This window comes from Salminus brasiliensis, chromosome 2 (assembly GCF_030463535.1).
Source record: "Salminus brasiliensis chromosome 2, fSalBra1.hap2, whole genome shotgun sequence".
Classification (NCBI taxonomy): Eukaryota; Metazoa; Chordata; class Actinopteri; order Characiformes; family Bryconidae; genus Salminus; species Salminus brasiliensis.
The window spans coordinates 29,597,361-29,623,536 of NC_132879.1; the positions used below are offsets into that span (position 1 = coordinate 29,597,361).

Consider the following 26,176-nt stretch of genomic DNA (forward strand, 5'->3'; position numbering starts at 1 on the left):
TTATCCTTAACATTTCATACAAAATAATCAGAAAAAAGGTTTGACATATACTATATATATAGTTTTAGAGGTAGCAAAGTTGATCACAGCATTGGAGCAGACTTAAAATATAGGTTTTAATTGCCGAAATGCATCTCACACATATAAAACACATGAAAACAAGCACTCACCATTGTATCGCAGTCCAGAAGCTTGACAGCCTTGTCGCTGACCTGCAGCAACATCTCTTGGGTCCAGATCTTGTCTTTAGAGTCCAGGAGGATCAGTTTCTTCACCGCATCGTCTACTGTGGCTATGGACTCCGTCTTGTCCATTATAAACGTAGAAAGATGCTGCAAAGACATGCCAATTTCTTACTACTTATTCATACAAAAAGAACAGGTAATGTGTAATCCTTGATCCTATGATTTTGTCATACCACTTCATAGGCTACTAAATCTCCTTGAAGGTATTCTGCCGACAAACAACTCATTCAGAGTTTCCAAACCTCAACTTGACCGTCACCACTGCTTAAATTATATGAAACAAAAATAATACACTAAATAATACTCTTTGCTTAAAATGTTGAACTTCCATGACTTTTGGAGATCAGTCCATCTTCTATTCTACACAACTACATGTGCATCTCAAAATGAGACTATTGTGAAAAAGTTCATTTTTGTTCATAAACTAATTCAAAGAGATAAACTGTCACATGTTTTATATTCATTACATTTAAATTGACATATTTCCAGCATTTTTCTGGTTTACTTTTGATTGGTGTGGCTTATAGCTGATAAAAGAAAAGGCCCTATATCAAATTATTAGAATATTTTGAATTATATTATATCCTATTATATAGTTACTATTCAAACAGTATAATAAATCTCTCAGTTTAGCATGCATGACCGCAATCATGGTGAAGACTGCTGACTTAACCGTTGACACGATCATCAACAGCCTACACAAGGAGGGTAGGCCACAGAGGGCCACTGATACAAAAAAGACTGGCTGTTCACAGAGTGCCGTACAGCATATTAATGGAAAGTTGTCTGGAAGAGGAAAACGTAGTAGGGAAAGGTGCAGAGGCAACAGGGATGACCACAGCCTGGATGGGACTGTCAGGAAAAGTCTCCAGGAAAGAGACTACGACTGCCGCATTACTAATATCAAGCCACTCCTGAACCAGAGAATACGCCAGAAGCGTCTAAACTGGACAACGGAGAAACTGTTGCGCAGTGGTCCAAATGAAAATAAATTTAGCATTTCATGTGGAGTCCTGGAGTCTGTAGAAAGAGTGGAGATGCACTATGATATCATGCAATATCATGCATTATCTCTGTTCCGAATGGCTGCCCTGTATTGCACTTTTTAAAAAACAGCTATATATGGGCTGGGTGGACTGGGGAGTAAGCAGTCCATACACATAAAATCTAAGAAGTATTGTCAATAGAAAGGTGGGAAACGCCCAACCCAGCAATACAGGGAAGCTGATGGCCTCTATCAAAGCAACCTTTCTTAACAGTGCAACAAGCTGACTGCCTTCATGCCATGCCGCATTGATGCAGTATATCATGGTAAAACACCCTCAACCAAGAGATGATTGTATAAATGAACAGCTGTCAAACGCTGGACATTTCTGTATAGTACATCCTTTTCTATTTGATCTTATGAAATATTCTAATAATCTGACATACTAGATTTTTATTTGAACATATTATAAAATATAAGTCTTACTGGTCAACAGTCAAACAAATAGGGCTTAAGGGTTTACCTATTTTAACATTCCTAACTTTACATTTCTGTCTATGACATATTTAATCACACTTTCACAGGGAAAACACATTGTCATTGTTTCTTGCCTCACTTTTACAGACACAGTAACACACACACACACACACGTGCTAGAAGCTCTAGCTGCCTGGTTACCCAAAGGATGTTTGGAAATGTCCATATATTTATCGCTGTGTGTCATGGTGACAGCCACACCTTCTCATTGTTTCAACTGTTCAGAGGTTCTATGTGCTTTTTTCTCCAGCCATGCAAACAGGGAGTTCAAAGAATGGAAAATTACAGGGGGACAGCATGATTGCAAAATTCTGAATCAACAATTCACAAAGCAGAGCTGGAATGTGGTCAGTAGCCACAGCGACAGCCTTTTCATGCTCTGTGCAGCCTCGGTCAACTTCTTTGTGAGTGTGTGCCAGTGCGTGCATGCATGAGAGATATTCTTCATTAGGAAGATCATATCGAATTGAGCAGGGATACAGCTACCACCTTATTATCTGACCCATATCTAAAATTAACCACTAACAGAGCAGTATTTATGTAAAACATCTTCTATAATTGATTTAAAAACTGCTCCTTGAAAGTGCCAGAGGGTTTCACATTCCCACATGCATTAAACATTGAAATTAAGCACACACAAACATTTATCTGCATGTCTGATCGAAGTCTCCTCTCAGGCTGCATAGTTTTCAGCAGGCTTTGAAAGATGACTAGAACTAATGGTCCAAGTAAAGCAAAGGAAAACAAGCAGGCAGGAGGCAGACTAGAGCTACAGCTGTGAAGCACAACTGATAAAGGAGGACTTTTCTCAGAATTGGGCAATCAAGCTTCTCAGAGTAAGAATGCTAATCTGGTATCGGGCAATGCCTTTTGCTCAACACTGTATTTAATAATGAGAGCTGATCTTAAATCAGTTATTTTACTATAAGATGCTTGATAAGTGAGGCCAATTGTTACTAACCATTAAAAGTGATTTTGATCCGTTTTATTATACAGTGAAACATATTCTAGGGGCTGAGGCTCAAACACACCATTGTGCTAAACAGGTTTTTAAATGTGACACACCTACCAGACCTGGCCTCTACCAAACAGCCTACTTAACTACATACTCTCCTCACTCACTCACTCACTAGCTCACATTTAGCTGGCTAAAGATTCTCTTTATTGGGAACACTATGCTAATACTGGGTAGTGCCTTGCTCTTTATAGGGTGGGTAGATGGCTCTCTCCCCCCACATCACTCTAGTGCAGAGCTGGCCGTCATTGCCTTCTGCTAGCCGCTGCGTCAGAGCCGGGTATACGGCTTCAGAACCTGATCTACTACTGACCCATGTTGACATGACTACATCAACCAGTTAATGCAGAATTTTCAGGAGCACTGTCATGCTGCAAATCTCCCGTCCTACTAAGTCCCAAAGTTGATTGGATTCAGATGTGATGACTGGGAAAGCCACTGAAGAACTCACTGATGATCACTCATGATGTGTTTACACAGCTTTAACGTGGCTCAAATGCGTCTCAGATCACCTCCTGAAGTGGTTTGAGTGATCGGATTTGTATCTGGTTTAATTGAGTCTTGGGTGTCATATCGAGATATAATCCTGATACTAAAGATGCATGAAGTGACCAGGTGTAAACAGGGACATGAAAGGCTCTTCAACCTATAACAATAGGAACTCTTTTGGTGGGATGTTCTTTGTCACCATAAGCAAAAGCATACATCTAGGCAAAGGACCATTTATACATTCAAATGAGTTCTTGTGGTTTGTATTAAAGAACAATTAGCTTTACTAAAGAACTTATCTGGAACACCTTGTTTAAAGATTATTTGGGGTCATTACATAGAAACTGAATTGTTGGAATGAATTGTCTTTTAAATGTAAAGATAATATAATACATCACAAAACCTGATATTATGATCATTATGAAATGTTATGTCTTATGAGAAGTTATACAGGCCAATGTCAGTCATTATAATGCTTAAAGTGCACTATATAACACATTACAAAGCATTTCTAATATATTACTTTTTAAATATATCTATACAGCAATACAGTGTATATGGTTAATGGCCTGCCAGGCTTTGCACAGCTGTACACACTTTCACTTCTAGCAAAATGCTGAGACTAATAGGAAATGTCACAAGCCTGAAACTACATTCCAGAAATCACAACAAAAAGGTCAATACACAGTCTGAAAGTAGCCTGTAAGCCAGGCCGGTCAGTGCTGTGATCTGCTTAGCTTTATGAAAGAACATTCAGTACTGATTCCCTGATACAGAGGAAACCTGATATCAGAGTAGCTATGTGTAGTGAGAGATTACAACTGTGTGTCAATGCATGTAAATCTGTGTATGAAGGTGATTGTGTGTGTGTGGGTGTGTGACAAAGAGAGTTCATAGTTTAAAAGTTACCTGTGGCCACTAAACTAAACCAACTAATCTGTTTAGTCAAAATTCCAAACTAACCAGCAACAGTCAGAAAGGCTTATGAGTGTACAACATCAATTAAATGCATGTGTTGTAATAACTGATGTGTCTCGATCTTTGCGAAAGGCTGATCTGATCAGTTCAGTGTCATGTCTGCCAGCAATCCAGAGACCTGACTGTGATTATTTTATTGCAATGTCATACGAAAATTTGTGATATGCTTAAACATTAACTTATAAGTCCACAGAGTTACTGGAAAGGCAACAAGCACTAACCTCCATTCACCTCCATACACAGAGGGAGGGAGGAAGAGACGTGAAGGAAACTATTAATGGAGAGGAAAAAGGGAGGGACAGCCTTACCTGGACGTGGTACTGAGACGTCTCCTGCATGATGAAGTTCGAGTTGGAGTATTTCTTCCGTTGCTCTGCAGAGGAAATAAAAATATGCACGGAGTTAAATGACCTGAGACACCACTTTTTTATATATAATATAAATGTATATTATATATAAAAAAGATAAATAATTAAAAATTTTCATTTAAGTACACATAGACATTCAGGAGCAGACAGCAGACTAACCTGAATGGCATATTTTCGGTTATAATAAGGAGGATAGACTACACACATGTTATCTACCAAACAGCCATGAGGAAGTAAGCTAGAGGTAACACACACATGTAGCCACACACACACACTTAAAGACATGACACACAGTGGAAACACAGCCACACTCAAGAAAGTACTTGTATGTACTATTAGGAAACTAACTTTCTGACGATGCCAACATGTCATCCTCAATATGTATAAATACTTTAATATTCAATTCTAATGGAAAATACAGTACTTCATCCAGTGTTCCCCAATTAGACCAACATAACTCATCTTTCATTCATAACGACAGCTCATTCAAACCCTATAAAAAGCTCTCATTCCTACCCATCTGACCGTGGTCTAACTCAATTTCCCAGCAGAATTCCGCTCAACTGTCCAAGCTCCATTAGCGAGCTAAAGCGGCACAGCGCGCAGGGCTCCACTGACAGGATGACGGTACACTTCAGTTCACACCTTACATCAGGGTTAAAGGTCAAACCTTACGTGTTCTGCTAAGTTTAACTCTTCAGCTTCCTCCTCCCCTCTTTTAATACTGTTATCTTGGTTTGGTTTGCAACAGCTGCCATAAATCAGGACTGACTGAGACTGTTTAATAAAATAACCTGTCATCTACAACACAGAGATTCACATACACACACACATGCAGATTGATACTATTGTACTAGAGCAGATTACATTGCAGTGCTAGGTTATGGTACTTTTAAGTTAAAGCAGGAGAAAGCAGATGCTAATGTAACTTCACATATTCCCATAGCAAATCTCTAAATTTTAACTGTAGTTTGACAGAATACACAAATATTATATTAACTTGATGGCTGTGATTTAGCAAATGTGTAAAAACTAACATTATTAGGTTTTACCATACAGTGGCATGCAAAGGTCTGGGCATCTTTCAACTGTATCTGTGAATTGTTAAGAGAGTAAAAGATGACCTGGTGACCTGGTGAAGATGACACAGTTCTATGAGATTCTTGCGCTGTTTTGCTGCACTGCTATTTTCAGGTCCATTCACAGATTTTTGATAAAGTTTAGGTCAGGGCACTGTGAGGGACATTCAGCTAGTGCCTCTTAAAATAGTCTGTTGTGGATTTTGAGGTGTGTAGGATCACTGTACTGCTGTAAAAGCCATCCTCATCTTTAGCTTTTTCTCTTTTGCTTCCTAAATTTGCTGGTACTCAACCCCGAACACAGAAAGACGTATCACACACTGAAGTGTGTGAAGTACAGGTACTTCTGTATAAACTGCTGAGGCTATTCCTTGGTAATAGAAGTGAGTAATAACACTTTCTGGCCCATTGTTTCATAAAATTGGCAAAGAATTATTAATGAAATGTTTTCTCCAAACATATATTTGCTAATTGCAACCAAAAAACATTTGTTTTAACTTCACCAGTATATCCAGGCTTGTGCAGATGTTACTTTAAATGCAGGAAAGGTATTTTTCTCATGACTCCTCCAAGAAGGTCCTTTTTGCACCACCATCCCAAAGTCATCCCAAAGTTTTTTTGCAGTCGAAATGAATTAGACAAATAAAATAAATATGCACATTTTAATTTATACACATATTAAAACAGTGGCTTGAAAAACTTTGGACACCCCTGGTCAATGTTTCTGTTGTGGTGAATAATTAAGCGAGTAGAAGATGAACTGATCTCTAGGCACTAGATTAGAGATGAAACACTTTTTTCAATATTTGAAGCAAATATTACTGTAATATTCTAAATTTTTAGTATAATTTTATAGTGAAAAAAGGAAAGCAGCACCATGCAAAACTTGAGGCACCCCAAGAGATTTGAGCCCTCAGCTGACCAAGGTCTCAGACCTTAATTGGCCTGTTAGAGCCATTGATTTGCCCACAATCATCCTCAGAAAAGGCTAGAAGATTAAAGTTTTATAAATACTCTTAATAGTCCCAGTAGTCAGCAGATGTGACATTTGCAAGGAAGAATTGAAGAAAATCCCCCAAACAATCATTGAAAGACTCGTAGCAACTTCAAAAAGTGACAACTTGCGAAAGGTGGTGTTATTAAGTACAGACTATTCAGGGTACCCAAACTTTTGCTTCCTGCCCTTTGTATTTTTTTGAAACTGTAAAAGACAGAAATTACAAAGTAACTTTAAAATATTCAAGAAGTGGTTTACCTTTAACTTTTTGTCTTTTGGAAGTCAGCTTTTACTCACTTAGCTCTTCACAGTAGCAGAGGTTGTGACCAGGGGTGCTGAAACTTGCACATGCTACTGTAATTAGAGCACGGTATCTGTTTGTGTTGTTTTGAAGCCACTGCATTTATCATGTATTGCTTACCAGAAGTAGCAGAGCAGTTTTAGCTGAGGAGCTCAGTGGCCTTCTTCAGACTCCTCATGTTAAGGGGTCATATCTAATCATTACCATTAAGTGAGCAGCTGGCTCATATACTACAATATCAGAGACCTTTCCTTTCTCCTACACCTGATCCCAGAAGGAAGTTTTTTTCTCACTTCCTGCTCGCCTCCATCTCTTGATTCATGCGTTCTCCCTCTCTTCCTGTTTCAGTGAAACAGTAGTGCTTGCGCTGGGTCTGCGTGTGGGCGGCAATGAGAAAGTAGAGCTGTACACATGCCTTATTCATGACTGACATTTACGCCAATCGCTTCACAGCTCGCAACGAGAGCCACTTAAGTAGCATATGGGCCGTGTCGGAGCATGCTGGTCATAGTGGCTCCGGTGCTGATTTAGGACCAGTGTCCACTGCCCGCCTTCTGCTCTTTCTCATCACATGAGAAAACACTGAACTGACCTCATGAGCAGGGTCATTAAGTAGGACTAATTCATAATCCTAATTCATATCCTCAACCTCATTCAACTTTACCTCAGCCAGGGCTGGCACATGTCTGTTTAAGCTTACACTGCCAGTACTTAACATTATTTTACACTAATGTTGCTCTGTGAAATAATGTATTAATTATTTTACTTTGTAAAATTACTGTGTAGCAATAGAGAACATTGGCACTACAACACTAAAACTGGACATCTGAGAGGTGGAATAAGGTTTTGTGGACTGATCTAAATTTGTAATTAGGATTACTTGGATTAGGAACTTCCAAGACTGAATCTCCCTGCAGTTTTCCTTAATAAACTGAAAGCTGGTCTCCTGAAGAGAAGGAAAGCAGTCATTTTGGTAAAGAGTGGACTAAATACTGAAACACTGATATCATATTTAGTTGTTTGTTTTCTGCTAACTGAATGCTAAATATTCTGTTTTTCTGATGCTTAAAAGTATCACTCGCTGGTCATTTTGACTGAACATTCAATAAGTGAATTGTACACAGTCCTATTAGTTATATAATAAATAACTGCCGATAGAACTGCTATACTACTACATGTAAGAAAACCCATGTTATTGGCATATTTTAATAGTATTTTATTATTGTAACTATAAAGTGAAATATAGCTATTTCTTGGTTATTTTAAGGTGCAGATTACACAATATGAAATTATCATTTTACTGTTTGTTTATTGTTGTATAACAAATTACTTTGAAAGTAACAGCTGATGCACAGTTGATGATGTTGGAACAGGAAAGGCTCACCCCCAAACTGTTCCTGCAAAGTTGGGAGGATGAAATTGACCAAAACTGTTAGTAGGCTGAAGCATTGAGAGTTCCTTTTACTGGAACTAAGGGGGCAAACCCAACTCTTGAAAAACAACCCTACACCATAATCCCACTTCTACCTCCACCTCAACAGTGGCAGCTTTGCATTGTGCTTGATGGAATTCACTGAGCTCCTAAAAGAGCAACCCATTCTTTCACAAATGTTTGTAAAAACAGTCTGCATGCCTAGGTGGTTGGTTTTATACACCTGTGGCCATAGAATTGATTGGAACACCGGTGATGTTACAATGATGTTTAAGAGCAGAAAAGTCTAGATTCAGCCAGTCAACCTAAGACCAGCTATCTGCTGCCTTTCCAGATCATTCCATCTCCTCCCCCTGTGACTCGGTCATGGACTGCAGGGCACTTCAGTATGAACCAGCGTTGTCCTGACGTGACTGGTGAAGAGCAGGTAACGCTATCTGTCTCACCTCGCTCTTCTCTCTTCAGAGTATGACGACACTGTTTTCTGTTGTTTACACAGGTGATGCTATTAGATCCAGTCCAATCACCATCTGATCTTTTTTTACAGATCATCCGTAACGTTCGGACAAAGATTCAGGCACGGCTTCTCAGTGTAGCGCAGTTATACCCATGAAAGAAACATGAAACATGAATATACTGTATATCCCACAGCTCTACAGCCCCTTTAAAAAAAGAACAACGTAAACCTTATTAATCACATCTTATCAAGTAGAATCCCAACTTAATCTAGTTACCATATAGAAAACACCTGTTCTGAGGACTCCTGCAGCTCCTATCAGTTACATGCATCAAAGGCAGTGAGGTTACCATGCCAACGAGGCATAGGGTGCCTGCTGTATACAGGAAATAGTGAAGCACCCATGTGGTCAGTGCCATCTGCCCTTCACAAACAACCATCTCAAAAATAATGCAATACACCAGACCCACCAAACAGTTTCACTCCACAGAGCCCAAGCAATGTCAAACAATTTTGGTCCATACCCACACACACATACACATACACACACACACATACACACATACACACAGTAAAAGGAGTAGAAAGAGCTGGAAGAACATTAAGAAGAAACTTAATCACAAAGGGCAGAGCTAAAGCATGATCCCAGCACTCAACGCAGCAGAATGATGAAGGAAAAGGTTGAGAAATTCTAAGGATAAGAAGGAGATGACAAATGAGGACTAAGTATAGTAAGATTGAATTACTGTGCATGAGAGTAGTTCTGGTCCACCTGCTAATTCAGATTCACAGAGTTCACAGCAGTCTTCAGAGACAACAGTTCCAGCAGCTCCAGCCTCTGCAATCTCAGTAGATTCAAAGTGGCACTTTCTCTCCTTCATGCTCTTACTCTCTCTCTCTCTCTCTCTCTGATAACTCAGATAAGCCTATGTGTATACGGCAGGTAAGAGGCCCACAATCTTATTTGCATGGCCGGACTGCAGTCAAGCCGAGGCTGAGCGACAGTGTGAATTTTTGCATAGCAGAGCAAAGAGGATGTTTGCAGAGAGTGAGAGGAGAGATTAAACAAAGCACACCGTTCCTATAGGCCTATGACCACCAAAACACAACACAAACACTCACGCAGGAGAAAGTAGAGTGACGTATACAAGCAAGACCCACGCTGATATTAAGGTTTCCCTAATTTACTGGCACTGGCATAAAATCATTACGATATTTTATATCAAACAGATCCTTGCTAGCCTGTCGCTGTTTCCCTACTTTTATGTTTTCACGGTTTGACATAATGTGGATCTGGCAGTTGTTCTTTACACTTTGTCAAACATTCTTCTTAATTGGACCAACAAAAATGCTCCAATGCTAAAATATTTTACCTTGACTTCCAGTGAAGTTCAGAGGGTTTCTCTTTCTCCTGTACAGCTGTCATTTTAGAGATACATGTTTTTTTTTTGCATGAGAGTAACAAAACATTATTATGAAGAAATTTTCTAATGTGAACAGGATCATTTCTATTCTTCTAAGACTTCATGCCCTTTATTTACCCCGCACTGCGTAGTCATCACTTGTCTCAATGTTTACTTCAGGAAAATAGCTCCATGACAAAAAAAGAAAAGCAGCATAAGTAACATAAAAAAAGTAAAACACATCCACCCTTAATCAGTAGCATATGATATCACAGAAAATATTTTGTAAGCTCCGCCCCCTACAATATTTGCATTAGTAAACTTGGTGTACTTTGCGTCTTTAAAATATTTGTAAACGGGTTGCAAACAAATGTAATATTATGTAAACAGAACTGAAATGTGTGTCTTAAGTTTTGCTTGTTATGAAAAGTTCTATTATTATGAAAAATTCTAAAGTTCATAAGTTCTTTAAGCTAAGACCTTTGTTTACAGTGTAAGGGAATGGAAATCGTAGGTTGTATAGTTTGTCCAGGTCAAGTTCCAGTAAACACGTGCCTAATCCCCATGTAGTAAAATCACAACATGATTTTACATAGAAATGACCGTATAGGTTGATTGTTTAGCCCAAAATACAAGCTATTTAGTTTTTTTCAGTGCTTCTGTGAACTACCGTGCTTTCTATTGATGTGTGTGGACCACGCTCACTGCAAGCTGAATCAAAGGAGGGCAGCCTGAGAAACTTGGGTTAAAAAAAATTACATCATGTGTGTAATAATTTGGAATTTGGTCATGGTCCTTCTCCCAAACTTTAGAAGAGGTTCATCTTTTATGTACAGTCATAGTATTCATTAGAACGCCAGTGATATGTAATTTAAATTACTATTCATGTGTTTTCCTGTTCAAAATAAGAATTTCTGGCACTAACAAAAAACCTATCTATCACTTTTTGGCTTTGTTGGATTATGTTGATTATAAAAAATGCTACATTACAACATCACTCAGCTGAAACAGGAGCTACTCATGGTACTGTAGAAAGAGTTTAAAGACTTTTACGCTGTTTATCTGAGTATATGATTGAGAACTGACATTCCTATCAGTCTGTAAAGAAGGTAATTACATTTAATTGACCATATAATTCAGCACATTATTGGATATTAGAAAGATCAGCTCCTAGGAATCAGTATAGGTTATGAAACTAAAAGCATTACAAAGGCAGTACACAGACCACATGACATAGAAGCTCTTGTATTGTGTCTATAGTGCTTTTAGAGGCATTCACACACATACCCACAAACAGGTGTCCCCAGGTAGGCAAATTAAAATGAAGGCATAGTCATCAGCCACCCGTTGGCACTTTGTGCTAGTTGTCAGAGGCCATCTGTCACCCTCGCTCTTTCCTGTCTCTTCTGTTGTTTGTGTGTTAGTATACCTGACCCACATTCATATTAGATGTATTGTTGGGCTTGGTCAGTAATGAGGAAGAAGGAAAACAGAGTGTTTCTGAGATGGTATGAGCACACGCCTCCTCCTGCACACACACACACACACACACACACACACACACATCCACACACATCCACACACATATATACACACACACCCCAACTCTATCAAAGCCTCTTTTATATATCTCTACAACATGACCGTACACACGCACACCTTTTTCCACATACTCAGAACAGACACACCCAGACTGGGATAGAAGGGGACTGTGTACGTTCAGACAAGACAGACACACACGAACACAGACACACACACACACACACACAGACATACCTACAAAGACCTTAACACTGTAAAAGCCTAGTGAATGATTGCCATGACAGAACTACTGGGATACAGTCAGGCAGACTCCACAAAGAAAGTGAAATCAGCACCCACAATGCAAATACTTTTGGGACATCCAGTGCCATTGATTCAAAAAAGCAAATTTCAACAGCAATTTTTTGATTTTCGTCTCTAATTTATTATTTCTCTATCTACCTTTCTCTCTTCCTCTTCAGCCAACCCCCCCACCGCCCTCTTTCTCACTCTCTTTCTCTCGCTCATTTCCTGGCACATTCATTTGATTAGCAAATGTCAATTGTTATGGTTTGGCTCAATCTCAGCATAGACCTATCAGTCTCAGTCTTTCTGTGTGTTAACAGCCATTAGACCCATGTAAATCTCTCTCTCTCACACACACACACACACTCACTATTAATAGCCTTTTAAATAAGTTTCAAAGGATTATGAGCATAGAGACAGGATGCAGAAGAAACCGAATACACACATGCAGCACACGACAGGTGTTTTGATTCCACAATGAGCCAAACACTACAGCAAGACCGTCTGGATTTAGTAATAGTCAACAGGAAATTCCATTAAGAACCATTTTTTATGATTATTGTTTACAGTTCTTTAGATAAATGGGTTTTCTCTTGCGGATGGCTTTCTAAAAAAGTATCCACTATTGTTAAAGTAAAATCAGTAAATAAGTAAAATATCCATTTTCAGTTATATCTGAAACACTTTTTGCATGTTTAAAGTCTAATAATGATCTGTTTGTTACAGAGCTTTAAATAACATATGAACAACCATATAGTATGTAACCATATATACAGCAGGTACCAACCAATTTAAATGTACATAATGTATATAACATTTTACTCCATACTATTAAGCAACTGTAGGCCGTTCTTGTTGGACCATTCATCATGGAAACTGAGTCCATTCACACAGTATAAAGAGCAGATGGTATTTTTGCACAAATGGTGTAAATGATGAGGCTTGACATGACAGTGCCATATTAAAAGCAGTATTCTAATATCCCAATACCCTCAGACATGGTCACAACACAAGCTACACCCAAGCATCTACACTGTTAACAGTATAGGATCCTTGAGGATCATTCTGAAGCTTCAGAAGGTGCTTTAAAGACCTCCACAGTTTCAAACCGAAGAACATCAAGGATCTTATACTGTGTACAGGTCAAAAACAAAGAGAGACACATCTGTTGCTTACCGTACAGGGCCTTGGCGCTGATCTTGCTGTCAGATCTGGCCACCCCACTGCAGAAAGAGGAAGAGGGATGATGATTTCTGCTCTTCATCACTCAAAGTTCTCCTATTCAGCAACACACAGACTATGCAAACACACTCCAGCACCTGAGTGCCAGTTTACGTCAAAAAGGGGAGCTATACTGATTCACATCCACGGATGCACCGCTCTTAAGGAGTTTTCACTTCAGTGACTTAGTATGGTTATACTGGACATGACTGGCTAAGATTATCTACAGGTTCTCAGAGCATATGGGACTAAGGGAGGGGGGCGAGAGAGAGAGAGTGTGTGTGTGTGTGACAGAGAGAGAGAGAGTGAGAGAGAGTGGCTGTGTCCAGAAAGGAGGGCAAAGCAAACATTCCCGAACAGAGCTGCTCTGTCAACTGAGACCCTGGCACACATACAGACACACACTCTCACACACCAAAACATGCACACACGCCTGCCCAAATATCCCCTGGTTAGCGATTTTTTTTCTCACATGTTACTCATTTGCAAGTGGCTGTAAGGATGCCATACTCACTTGGCCTGCCTAATCGGGGGTCCCATGAGATTCATGTTCTACGACATCCACCTGAGAGAGATGGAGATAAAAAGACAGAGAGAGAGAACATACATGGCATGTTACAACACAGCAGAATTCTTATTACTTATACTATACAGTTTATATTAGGACCCCCCATAAGAACCATACATTTAAACATGTAGACTGTTGATATTCACTTGGACAATACTGAGAGATAGGGGAAATATAACTAAACACATACAACTGAAGACATGTCTTGCAAAAATTGTATTTGTAAATGTAATTAATAGAAATACTATAGAATCAAATTCTGGAGGAGACTGTCTCACTGAAATCTGACAATTTGTTTGGTTTGCTCTTGATTGTTGAAATGAGTGGTGCCTCCATGGCTAGATCCAAAGAGGCCTTCAGAAAGAAGGTTGTAGTGGCAGATTAGGATGGGACTTAAATTAAAACCCTACAGGCCAAGCCCTTTATGTTGCATATGTTTCATGGCAGTTACTGAATATTTTAAAGTAGCTAAAATAATTCATAACAGTAACCAAATAATTGGTCATTAAGTCTTCAAACGTAAGGTTCAAGGGGTTAAAATAGCTCAGAATAATTAGAAATTAGAAATAAAAAAAGAAAATCTAAAACAAAAGCCAACATGGTCAGATCAGGCCATCCCAGCACCCTTGCTGTTAAAATAAAAAATCCTCCAGGCAGGTAATGCTACATTATGTTCTGGTGGTTTATGTTTCCAGACACATGTTTACACAGTCACTTTAAATGGACTCAATCTGGCCTAAACATCACCAAATCCCTCCACTCACCCACTAACTTCAACTATCAGCTTTAACTGATTTAAGCTTCTCTCTTTCTCTCTCTCTCTCTCTCTCTCTCTCTCTCTCTCTCTCTCTCTCTGCTTTCTTCACTATAGTGTGGGCAGCCTGGCCAAAATGAATAATTCAGCTCAGACTCAGTCTATGGCGTCTGACTGAACCATACACTCTCTGCCCTGTGTTCAGACCAATCAGCCACAAACCTGGATCCAGTTCCAGTTTAGAAACAGCACTAAACATCCTGCCACACCCCGCACGATATGCACACACACACACACACTCCACTCTCACTTCAGGAAAAAGCTAGACATTATTCATCATTCTTTGAAAGTTTAAAAGCTGCATTATCAAGTTAGATCAAAACCTTTAAAGTGCTCTAATGTTGCTATAATTAATGTTTAGCCACAATTCTTCAGTACAAGCTCTTGGAAAAAATGAATAATACCATTTAATCCTAAGGTGCAGATAAAAGACGTAGCAGGCAGTTCAAATATTAATGAAACGAGGAATGAAACGTAGAACAGAAGACAGCGAGTACCCGTGTGTGATTGTGTGTCCGAGCGTGTGAAATAGACGAGCCTTATTACACATTCACGTCCACTTACATAATCCACCACATCAGTCAGGGGCTCTTAATCTCTCAGTGTTAGGTTTATCTGTACTGGTGTCTACTGCTATTAGTGTGTATTATTAATTGGTGTTAAGTTGAGGAAGATTGCATTTCAGCAGGATTTTAAGTGCTCTGACTGGCACAAAGATACTATCTTAACACTAAAGAAACATTTCTAAAGACTATCAGAATAATGCAGATATAAGATGTCTCCTTATTAAGCCTCCTTCTTACATGAAGAACCAAACGTGCTGAATATCGAATCCTATATAGCGAATTTATTGTGTAATCTATTTAAAACTGAGAAAGAGAGGCAACAACAGACATATGTATAATCAGTGTTTTCAACTTGCATCTTTTGACTGTGCATTTGGGGTGCAACGACTAAAGGACTTAGCCGACTAAACCAACGGCCAAATTAATAATAGTAATAATAGGTGATAAATTGGTGATGTCGTCACACGTTTCCTGCATTAACTAGGAACGGTTGTGCTGTTGATGAGATTAGAAACTTGCCATTTTCTGTCTTTTGAAAAGCAGACAGTTTGATGGTGCTCCAATGTAAAGTTGTGGCTACATATCTGTGTCTACAAAACAACAGAAAGATACATACAGTAATTTGCTGTTCATGAGCTATGTTTTTGTGTAGTGTAATTTCACAGCTCTAGAATGGCACACCAATCTAACTGCTCATCAAATCTAACAAGGGCTTAGTGACCCACTACCAAAAACCATCCAGTCTGTGGAGTCATCTTCTACCTTCTGTAGTTGTCACCTACTGGCAGGTGAGTGAGAGATGCAATTCAAGGGGTTATCAAAATTTGTTGCCATTTGCCATTGCAGAACTTGCAGAACTAAAAGCAAGACAGAGATCATTCATAAAATGATCCCATTACAGACTCGTATAGCTGCTACTACAAACAAACATAAAAGGTTACATAAACTAAAGTAATAAGCTAATTTTCTCAACAAAGATTATATTAAAAACTACTTAAATCATAAGCATTACAAAACTAACAGTCACTCACTGGGCTTCTGTCAATATGATTAGTCTTGCTCTGGCATTGCTACTTGGCTGACATTACTGCCACACTGTTGGCAGAACAATCTGTGCGAAAGAAAAACAAAGCCCATGATCCATGTCTCTGTATCAGTAACACCATTGTCGGAGCAACACCTTGCATGGTGAAAACACCAGCTGCTCCATATATCATGTGAGGTTTTTATGAAGAATGGGCAAGTAGGCCCCTCTGAAGTCGTGTCATTATTCTGTAGTCGTTAAAGCGATGTTGCAGAAAAGTTAGGCTCTTACTGCTACCAAAAGCTATTCAGACTATACTCTGCTCCTGCCAAAACACCTTCACTGCCACAATTGACATGACTGAAGATGACTGTTTTGGTGAGGTATGTTGGTGAGATTGCCAGTCTATGATATTGTCAAAAAATAAGCTTATGAAGTGCCAGACAAAATGCAGGGGCACTATGATCCCTTAATTGAATGGGGAAATAAGAGCCTGCCAGGTGCTAGCCAACCATCCAACACACATTCACACTGATCACTGATGAAGGAAGAGAACCTATATTTGTAAGTACCCCATCAATTGCTCAGAAAGTACAAGAACACTATTGTTTGATTGACTATATTTACTATATTTCTAATTCACTGTGGCAAAACGCTTTACACTTAGACCCCACTTTCACCTGGTCACTTTATGTGACTAGTATCTGGAATAGTATCTCCAATAAATAAGACTGATATCCAATTGCTGTGTGGGACAGATTATATATACACAAATATGCTTGTGTCACTGCAATTATTACTGGTGTTTTGGTTGTATTGGGAGAGATCTTTGTTCTTGAATGTGTCTTGGAGAGACATCTGTGTTTGTACTGCTATACCGTGGCTTAAATGTGTGTCAGATCACCTCCTTAAGTGGTTTGAATGATCTGATTTGTGAATGGGGTCTTAGTACCCAAAAGACGACCCAGTTATTACACTGTGTATAAATAGGTTTCTGTAATAGAAATGTGAAGGTACCTATATATTAAGGGTATAACGTTACTAGGGACATAATGGGACATCAAATTTCACAAGTTCTACCCAAAAACTGGTTCCAGTACGCTCATGTTAGCAGTGACCTAAGCATGAAGGATGGTCACATGTGAAAGTGGATACAGGTGGGTCCTGGCATGAAAAGATTTGGGGACTGCTGTCTTAAGCAGTAAGCCATTAGCAAGTTAGTAACATGTCATGCTAAGCTCAGATCAAGGCAGCTCCCACTAAAATGAACACTGTGTAAATGTCCCATGTTCAGGTGGCAAAGGCAAAGGAAGGCCTGAGGATCTGTCTAGGTGCTTTTAAACTGAATCTACGGGGAAGCTAGCTTCAAAATCAACTTGTGGCTGTCCTGATTTTAGAGGAACAGAGCCCTGTACTGCCACTGTTTTTCCATTTCTGGAACTGCAGTAATTAGAACAGGTTACTGCAACTGCGAAGACCATGGGATTGTGTTACAGATTAAAATTTTAATCAAGTAATCTGTAACCTGTAACAGAATACATTTTCAGCCCTAATGTTTAATTACAGTTGGTTAATAAACCACAGCACTAAAGGCTGCTGTTACGTGTGACTGTTTTTTTTTTTGCCTTTTTTTTCATACGTCAAATGAAATATGAAACAAGGGCAAACTGAATCATTTTCAAAGCCTTTTGGAATATAATACATCTGTAAACAGACTGGCTTGACAAATCACAGAAAGCAGTTTTAAACTCTAGCCTGAGGCGTCTGCACCATGCTGCCACACCTGACCGGATGAGTGCTTTGGTATTTTTGGATCGGTTCTGGGGCACGTTTTCTTTCACAGAACTTTCTTTTAAAGCTGCCTTGTTTAAGTTCCTCTACTACCAAGTTCCTTTTTTCCATGCACTACTCCACCCTTTCTACTTTTCATCCCCGTTTACAGTAAGTTTACTGTCTGTGGTATCGTGGAAACATTTCTGAACAGAATTACTTTCTGTGTGTGTGTGTGTGTTTGTGTAAGTGTGCTTGCGTGTTTGTGTGAAGGTTGGGTAAATGACAGAATACTTCACACTCTCAGATTGTGCACAACAGGCAGCTATGCTTCTCGTGTAACAGATGGACTGATCCAGGTTAATAGTTAATGGTGCAGGCACCTGAGAGAATGCTCTGTACTTTCAGTTATTGCTAGAGTCGAATAAAACTTTGAGCTGTAAAAGATTATTTCAGTCATAACTATAAAACATTTGACTTTGTAACAGTTTTTGGTGTAAACAGTTTGCACAGAGAGACTGAGGTGGAGTCTGAAACCTGCCTATGCCTTAGCTTTCGCTTTCCACACAAATGCAACATAATTATTAAACTGCCAAAAAGCTGCTAATGCAACTTGTATGTTAGAGATGAGTGCATTACTACTACTATTTTAATAAGGTGAGAGTTTAAATATGTAAACTTTCTGAACCTGGCTTTTAGAAAGTGCAGGTGCAGAATGGTGGGAAAGATTCCCTCTGAACAGTCTGTTTGGTGGTTTAGAGGACATATATGCTGTGTATAATTCTTTTATAACACTGTATTACCTTATGTCTTTTGTGGGGGGTTTTATACTGTAATTCATTTACATTCATATTTTCCAGCCTCTGTATGCCTTACATTTAAACATGCTGTTTAAGGGCGTTTTCATACCTTCCCTTTTTGGTCTGGTTAAATCAGACCCTGGTTCGTTTTCACCATTGGTGTAGTCCGCTTGGGCAGGTGTGAATACAGTAATCACACTCGGATGCAGACCAAAATAAATGAACCAAGGGGAAAATGTTCCACGTACAAACTCATTAACTGATTCGGACCAGACCAAACCAACTACAGGTGTAGAAACACCCTTAATTACTGTGTTTTTAATACTAATATATAACACGTGCTTCTCCTTCATCATTCCTTCCACTTTGGTGGAAAACTGGTCCAGAGCATGATGCTACCACCACTCTGCCTAAGGGATGGTACCAAGTTCTTGGGTTTGCATGTCTAGTAGTAATCATGATCACTCACAGAAAGTTGAGGCCTTGACAAGTTCAAAAGACATTCTGGAAGTTGCAACATATAGTTGGTGTTTTGACCCTGTATGTACATTTTTGACCATGTGTTGACCTCAGAACTAAGAAATAATAAAACCTGTGCACTTTTCTGCCCTAGAAAAAGAACAGTTCAAAGACATAATTGAAAGTCCAATTGGGACATGATACTCATGTTCCTGATGGTGTATATAGGGCTGGGCAATATGACAACATTTTATCATATTGTGATAAAATCTGTTATCGTGATACACCATAAATACTTTTATGAGCATTTTGTCAGTTACTGTTACCAGTTCATTACAAAGTGTGTAATTAGTCCTGTTTAACTGGATGTGCTGGGTGAAGCACATACTGAATATAAATCACTGTACTGAGCATAGGAGAGTATTTGAATAGCAGTTTAACTGCATGTCAAAATATTGCATTAAATATTGTGTATCGTGAAAATAACTTTAAATATTGTGATGTAATATGTAAGTGCGTATGTAATTTTCCAACCACAAAACAACACATACTGAATAAGAAATCTTAAGATGAGCAACTAATTAATATGTGTGGGATCCGAAAGGTCCTTCAATGGCTGTAAATGATATGTGTGAGTGTAAGGATTCGTTTTAAAGTTTAAAGAACCTCTACATGATGTAAAGGTTCTATATCGATTACGTACAGAACGTCTAAGACAAGCACCATTTAGGGACCGTTTTAGGGGGGTTGGCACCAGAAAAAGGAGCACAGCTCAGCAAAATTTAGAAACATGCGTAAAACATGGGTAATCAAGCCGTCTTGTGTTCCACAACGACATTTGAATTAGATACAGCTTTGATGCACAATTAAGACGGGCAGGTCTGACTGGTCGCAAATAAAGAACAAGACCCGCAGATGTAACATACTACGCTTCGAAACATACCACTCTGTCTATTTGATCTACTAGAAGAAAAGAAGTTAAATGCATTTTAAACATGATACCCATTCCCTAAAATAGGAGAGCTAAGTCCATTGTGCTGTTTTTACCTCTAGAGTCCTGCAGACAAAGGCAATTAGCTTACACAGTGTGTCAACAGGTGGAACAGTGAATGGGCTTGCAATTAGATCACCTGTTATTAGTAAGGGTGATTAATCTCATGTGTGTGGACGTGTGGGTACGTGTCGACAGCTGAGCAAAGTCTACAATCAAGAATGAAACATTAACTAGATGAAGATGAACACATTCTAAATTGAATTCTTCAATCAGCACGCGTGTTGCTTTTTAACCCCATATGCAGCACAGACACCCAGCTGATGAAAAATGTAATGCGTTGGATTCACATGAACACCATTTCTATTGGAATAACAGATAGAACATCACCATTTTGTCTTTCAGTTCTCTCATTAGCCACACAAATACAAAGCAAACTCTACCTGAAGTTTCACAAACAGCCCACAAAAACAAGACTAAGTGTTCTCAATCCAAGAGAAGAATTCATAGACATAAAGAGGCATATTTCAAGCCCTTTTTTGTTGTACTTTTGGATTGGATTCTTTTCATCTTCCTCTTGACAATACCCCATGTATTATTTATGGGGTTGAGGTCCAAAGCGTTGGCTGGTTAATCAAGCACAGTAAGGTCAGCAACCCATGGTACTGTGGGCAGGTGCTAAGTCCTTATAAAGCAATGTCAGCAGATGAAAGGATGAAGTTTGAAATCTCCAAACACAAAAATCAATAAGAATACCACAATAACCAGCACTACTCTTTGCCCAAGCATTCTTAGGTCTTCCGCCTGTATTTGAAAACAATAAGTGACTCTACAACATGACCACCCAGGAGGAAAAAAACAACAACAGTCCACTGCTTCAGAATAGGGACAGGAAAAAGTCTGGATGCTTGTCTTCCATGGATCTTAAAGGATAGTGGGTCAAGCCGAGTCATAGTCAAGTGCTCTTGGTACAGAACGACTTTTGACCATTACTATCAAGTATGGAGGAGGTGGTCCACTCTTGGCTTTGTAGGCCAACGCCAGGGTTTGGAATCTGATGAGGGCAGTTACAGGAAGCCAGTGAGAAGAATGCAGCATGGCTAAGTTACATGGCTGAACTTAGAAACGTTGAAGACAACCCATGCCGTTGCATTTTGGATCAACTGCAGGGGCCTGATGGTGCGCAAAGGAAGAGTAGGAAGGCCAGAAGGGAGTTGCAGTAGTTAAGTCTTGAAATGACATCAGACTGAGAAAGCACCTAATGGCCTCTCCGGTAGACGGCTGTGGTGTCTTTGGACCAACACCAAAGGATGACATGGCTCCCCCAAACCACAGACTGTGGAAACCTCTCACTAGGCTTCAAACATCTTGGACTTTTCTTGAATATTATTGTTTCATTTTTGTCCTCCAGACACCTTTCCATGTATATGCTTTGATACAGCACTCTGAAAACATTCAGCCTTTTCAGTGATGACCTTCTCTGGCCCACCCTCCTGGTGGAAGGTGTTAAGACTGTCTTATAGACAACTGTCAAACTAGCCCTTTTTTCATGCTTGTGGTTGCATGTACTGGATCAGACACATGGTTGAATAACAGTTAAAATGATACATTCTAACAATCTGCAATGTTGATTTCTGAATGTCTTGGGCTTTATGCTGTGCTGATCAAAAGCAAAACAACAAAAGGCTTGAAATGTTACTTTGCATGTGACAAATAACATATAATAGTTGATCGTTATAAATTAAAATAAAAAATGATGTTTGTCCACAAGATTCAAATTTCCTCTTTACTAATTCAGAGAACTGTTATTATCAGTTACATTGGTAATCAAGAAATCTACACATTTAGATGAATAGAAAGCAGTACGGCACAACCAGCAATAAAATTGGACTTAACTTCTTTTTTTTTTAAATATATAATCTCATTTGTACATCCACATTCCACATCCCATGTGTCCATCTGTTTCTTACCATAAGAGGAGAATTAATAAATAGTAATTTATTAAGTTAAATTTAATGTGTAAATTTACAAATTGTATGAGGTTTATTTACACTGTAATAATAAAATAAAAAAATAAAAAAAATGAAATAAAAAACCCACTAAACAGAAGTCAAATATCCTAACTCAAACTCAGTGGAAAACCAATACATGTACATAAATACTCAATAAAAGGTCTACAGAAAAATGATTTAGTTTACAGAGTTTTATCAAGTTATTACAATGAAACGCCATCAATAAAGTAACAACATAATATCTGCAGCAAAACCAACTATCGATCAAACACTAACAAAACAAAATCCAGTAGCAGCACAAGAAAGAACACCAGCATGCAGCCCAGAACACTAAGGCCTGGTTATGATCACTAAGGCCAAGGCCACTGATGTCAAATGTGACTGGAGGATACACCCAGTATACCACAGCTGGTGTCAGGAGCCAATGGGAAAGTTGTAGGTTGAACTGCACAAGGTTGAACTGCGCAAACAAACCCTTCAGGTCAGTGTGTATTATTAAAGCAGCACATGGAACTCATTTAGAAAACATTAAATCCAACATCAGGGAAGTTTAAAGTTTTGATTAAAAGTCTCACCTTTCCCTTTGGCTCTTGGCAACAACTATTTGGATATTGGGCAGATCCTCCCTCCTCACTCACCATCAGTGTGTCAACATCCCCCCCAGGCTACCTTCTCTTGTGTCTACTCTTACACTTCAAGATAATGGTTGATTGGCTGTTTTTTAGTGGTTTAAGTAATGAGGGAAAGCTACTAGTTACTGTGTTGTTGAGTGTGTCTATATGCTGACTGCTATAGTTTTTTATATTGAAATACAGGATCTGTATCAAAAGGATGTGTACATTAAAGGTGTTTTTATCTAGAATCTTTTGTGTTTTTTGTTTAATAGCCTTTTCTGCCAGTCATTTTAAATATTTACAGTGAATTTACAAGGAAAAAAGGGCCCTAAAGTTTACAGTGGAAAACTGTGACAACTATAATGCCATAAATAGATGTATCAGCCAAAACACTTATTTCTATAGTATATGGAACTGAGTCAGCTGTGCTGTTTTTCAACATTGTACAGTGGGTTTGAGAGTGCAACATTTAGAAGTAAAACTCCTTTCCTATTCGCTCCTGGCATCAGTTATATATATGTCCCCGCCCCTCCCCTCGCTGTCAGTGTGTAGCCGGCCCAGGGGTTCTCTTAGGTTGGTGTTTATGATTCACATGAGAGTTAATTGATTGGTCTCAGTGTTCAGGACCGTATGAGCTAGTTATGCATTATGTGCTTGCTGTGAACTGCAGTAGTCACTCAGTACAAGGTTACATTCGCAGGTGTTTTCACAGGTATGTTATAGAAAGAAGATACATTTTAATTTGGCTTTCTTTTTTACCAAATGTAAAAAAATACACTGTAATGTCACATGCACATTATATTACCATACATTTTTACAGATTTTTCATAGTGGACATAAACCTTAATATAATTAGCCACATGTTTAATTACAGGACATTTTAGTAAAGCAAAGTACTGTATTATATATTTAACAAATCAGCTGAAGCACAATAATGAACATCAGAAGAAAATCAACACCACAAAAAAAAACAGCAACCTGCTCTTATAACCTACAACAATAGTATATAAAAAACATTCACTGCTACCCATTAAAAGTGTAGCCTTTGAGAAATGATAACACATTGACGGTGAGTGTCAGTGGCTGGAGGACACGCCCAGTATGCAAACAGATGGTGCCAGGAGCCAATGGGAAAGATGTAGGATTTACTCAGAGGTTGAACTGAACAACAAACCCTACAGGTCAGAGTGTATTATTAAACCAGCACAGCTGATTTAGATACATGGAACCTGTTCAGAAATGATCAAATCCACTGCAATGATGTTGGATTCCTATAAATGTTACCTTTCTTAATAGTGTGTGCAAAAAAAACTTTATATAGTTAGCTGCATTTTCCATTACAATCATATATTATTTTTTTCTGTAAAAAAGAAATAAATTATATTTGTAATTATTGGCATATTACTTAAAATAACAGTTGGCATGTTAATTTACAGATAATATTTGTAAATGTATAGGATGTTGTATACAATACAAAATACAACTATTCTTTAAAAAGATGTTATGTAGTTATAAGATATTCTTGGGTCGCCTAACTGTACAGCTTGTTTAAGTCAATGTGGTGCTTGAGGTATATTTTGGATCTTTATCCTCTTGTAGAAGCCGCCCTCTTTTCAGCCTCAACCTTTTCACAAATGGTTTGACATTTGTATCCAGGATTTGCTGGTATTTTGTGAAATCCATTATTCCTTCCTGCCATGCAATACTGCCAATGTCACTGGCAGCAACACAACATGACAAATCCATGCATCACAGTTGGCAAGGTGTTCTTGTTATAAAATGCAATTCTCCAAACGTACCATTGCGGATTGTGTCCAAACATTTCTATTTTGACTTCAGCAGTCTACAACACAGCTCTAATCGAGTTCGTCCAGATGTTTTGTAGCATACTTCAAGTCTTGGGTTGAGGACACAGGCCAAATTGATAGATCTTTTTTATTACTTATGTTATTTGGTAACATAATATGGTACTTATGTAGAAGCAAGTAAAGATGCAACAGCTGAAAATATTGTGTTGCTTTATGTCTGATTAGCTACAGGTGGCTGTGTTGACCAGTTCTAAACTAAAAACACACAAAAAATGTCACCTGGCCAAGGGTGCCCATACTTTTGCTGTACAACATTTGTGTTCACATCCAGATTCCTGCACAGATTTACACCATGTCACAACCAGCACGGCCCATCTGAGCAAACTCAGACCTCCGATATCTCCATGGTGATGTTTTCAAGCATGAAAAGCTACAAACAAATGTGTTCTCTGCTGTCACCACTCCGCTAAGCTCCACTTTATTGACTCGACTTCATTGTGCAAGCTTCAGTAAACAGATGAGCAGGCTGAGATAATGGCCGTTTAAGCTTTGCCCCCTTCAAAAGAATGAGCATTGAGGAGTGATTCAAACATACAAGGACTGAAAGCCGTAATGGCCTACTAAGTGCTTTCATTCTGCTGTATCGCTACTGATGATGATTCTGGACAGAAAGTGTGTTTGTTGTGTCTGCTCTTCTGAAAACGGAATGTGAGAAGGCCGGGGAATATGAAGCGGAAGTGTGCAGGTCATAAATGTCACCTGTTCGACAGGTGCACCAAAGGTAAGCCCCTCACTCTCAGAAAGATAAGACAGCTACTATAAACTTCCTTTCAGTCAAATAAGCACACCAGGCTAAAGTAAGTGTCATCGGAGTGCAAGCCAGGAATGCAAAAATGCAGTCCAAAATGCAGTGGGCCTAAGACACCAACCGTTCTTAAGAAATTAGCAAGAAATATCCTCCTAAATCTACAGTTCTCACAAAGATTCTGATATCTGCCAGAGTTTTCTTATTTGGGATGTGTTTACTTTATGGGGACCATGGGACTCATCATTAAAAGAGCATAGCTGTGAACAGTTCTGGGGTTAAACTGCTTGTTAGGACTTTTCTCAAGAACAAATTTAAGACAATTCTAAGGATCTTTCCAAAACCATGTGTGCCATCTCATTGCGTGAGGGTGTGAGGTTAGAGTAGCCTTTTGGTGGGCCAAATCCGGGCTAACATATCGGCCAGTCATCCCACTGATTCCAAAGACAGCATGGAGGCTACGAAAGGCAGCCAGAAGACACCAACCCAACAAACACCATTCTCATCCTGCTGGTGTTTTATAATGCTCAGAAGAAGGACCAATAAATCGAACGAATGCCTGTAAGTGAGAACAGTGTGAATGATGAGTACGTTCAGAACATTTGATGGAG

The 26,176-nt window shown here is 38.9% G+C and overlaps 1 protein-coding gene across 4 annotated transcripts in view; it reads right to left on the reverse strand.

Moving 5' to 3' along the window:
- eps8l2 (EPS8 signaling adaptor L2) overlaps window positions 1-26,176 on the reverse strand; it is a 38,751-nt gene that overhangs the window by 11,517 nt on the left and 1,058 nt on the right. Inside the window, exons 2-5 of one of the 4 annotated variants that reach the window (XM_072672339.1) lie at window positions 13,849-13,899; window positions 13,290-13,336; window positions 4,558-4,622; window positions 171-332 (exon numbers count right to left, since the gene is read on the reverse strand). In XM_072672339.1, coding sequence (XP_072528440.1) covers window positions 171-332; window positions 4,558-4,622; window positions 13,290-13,336; window positions 13,849-13,883 — 309 coding nt within the window. In that variant the 5' untranslated portion in view covers window positions 13,884-13,899. Of the gene's footprint in view, window positions 1-170; window positions 333-4,557; window positions 4,623-5,133; window positions 5,227-13,289; window positions 13,393-13,848; window positions 13,900-26,176 lie in introns of those variants that run through there. The other 3 variants (XM_072672338.1, XM_072672340.1, XM_072672341.1) reach the window with 3 other exon arrangements.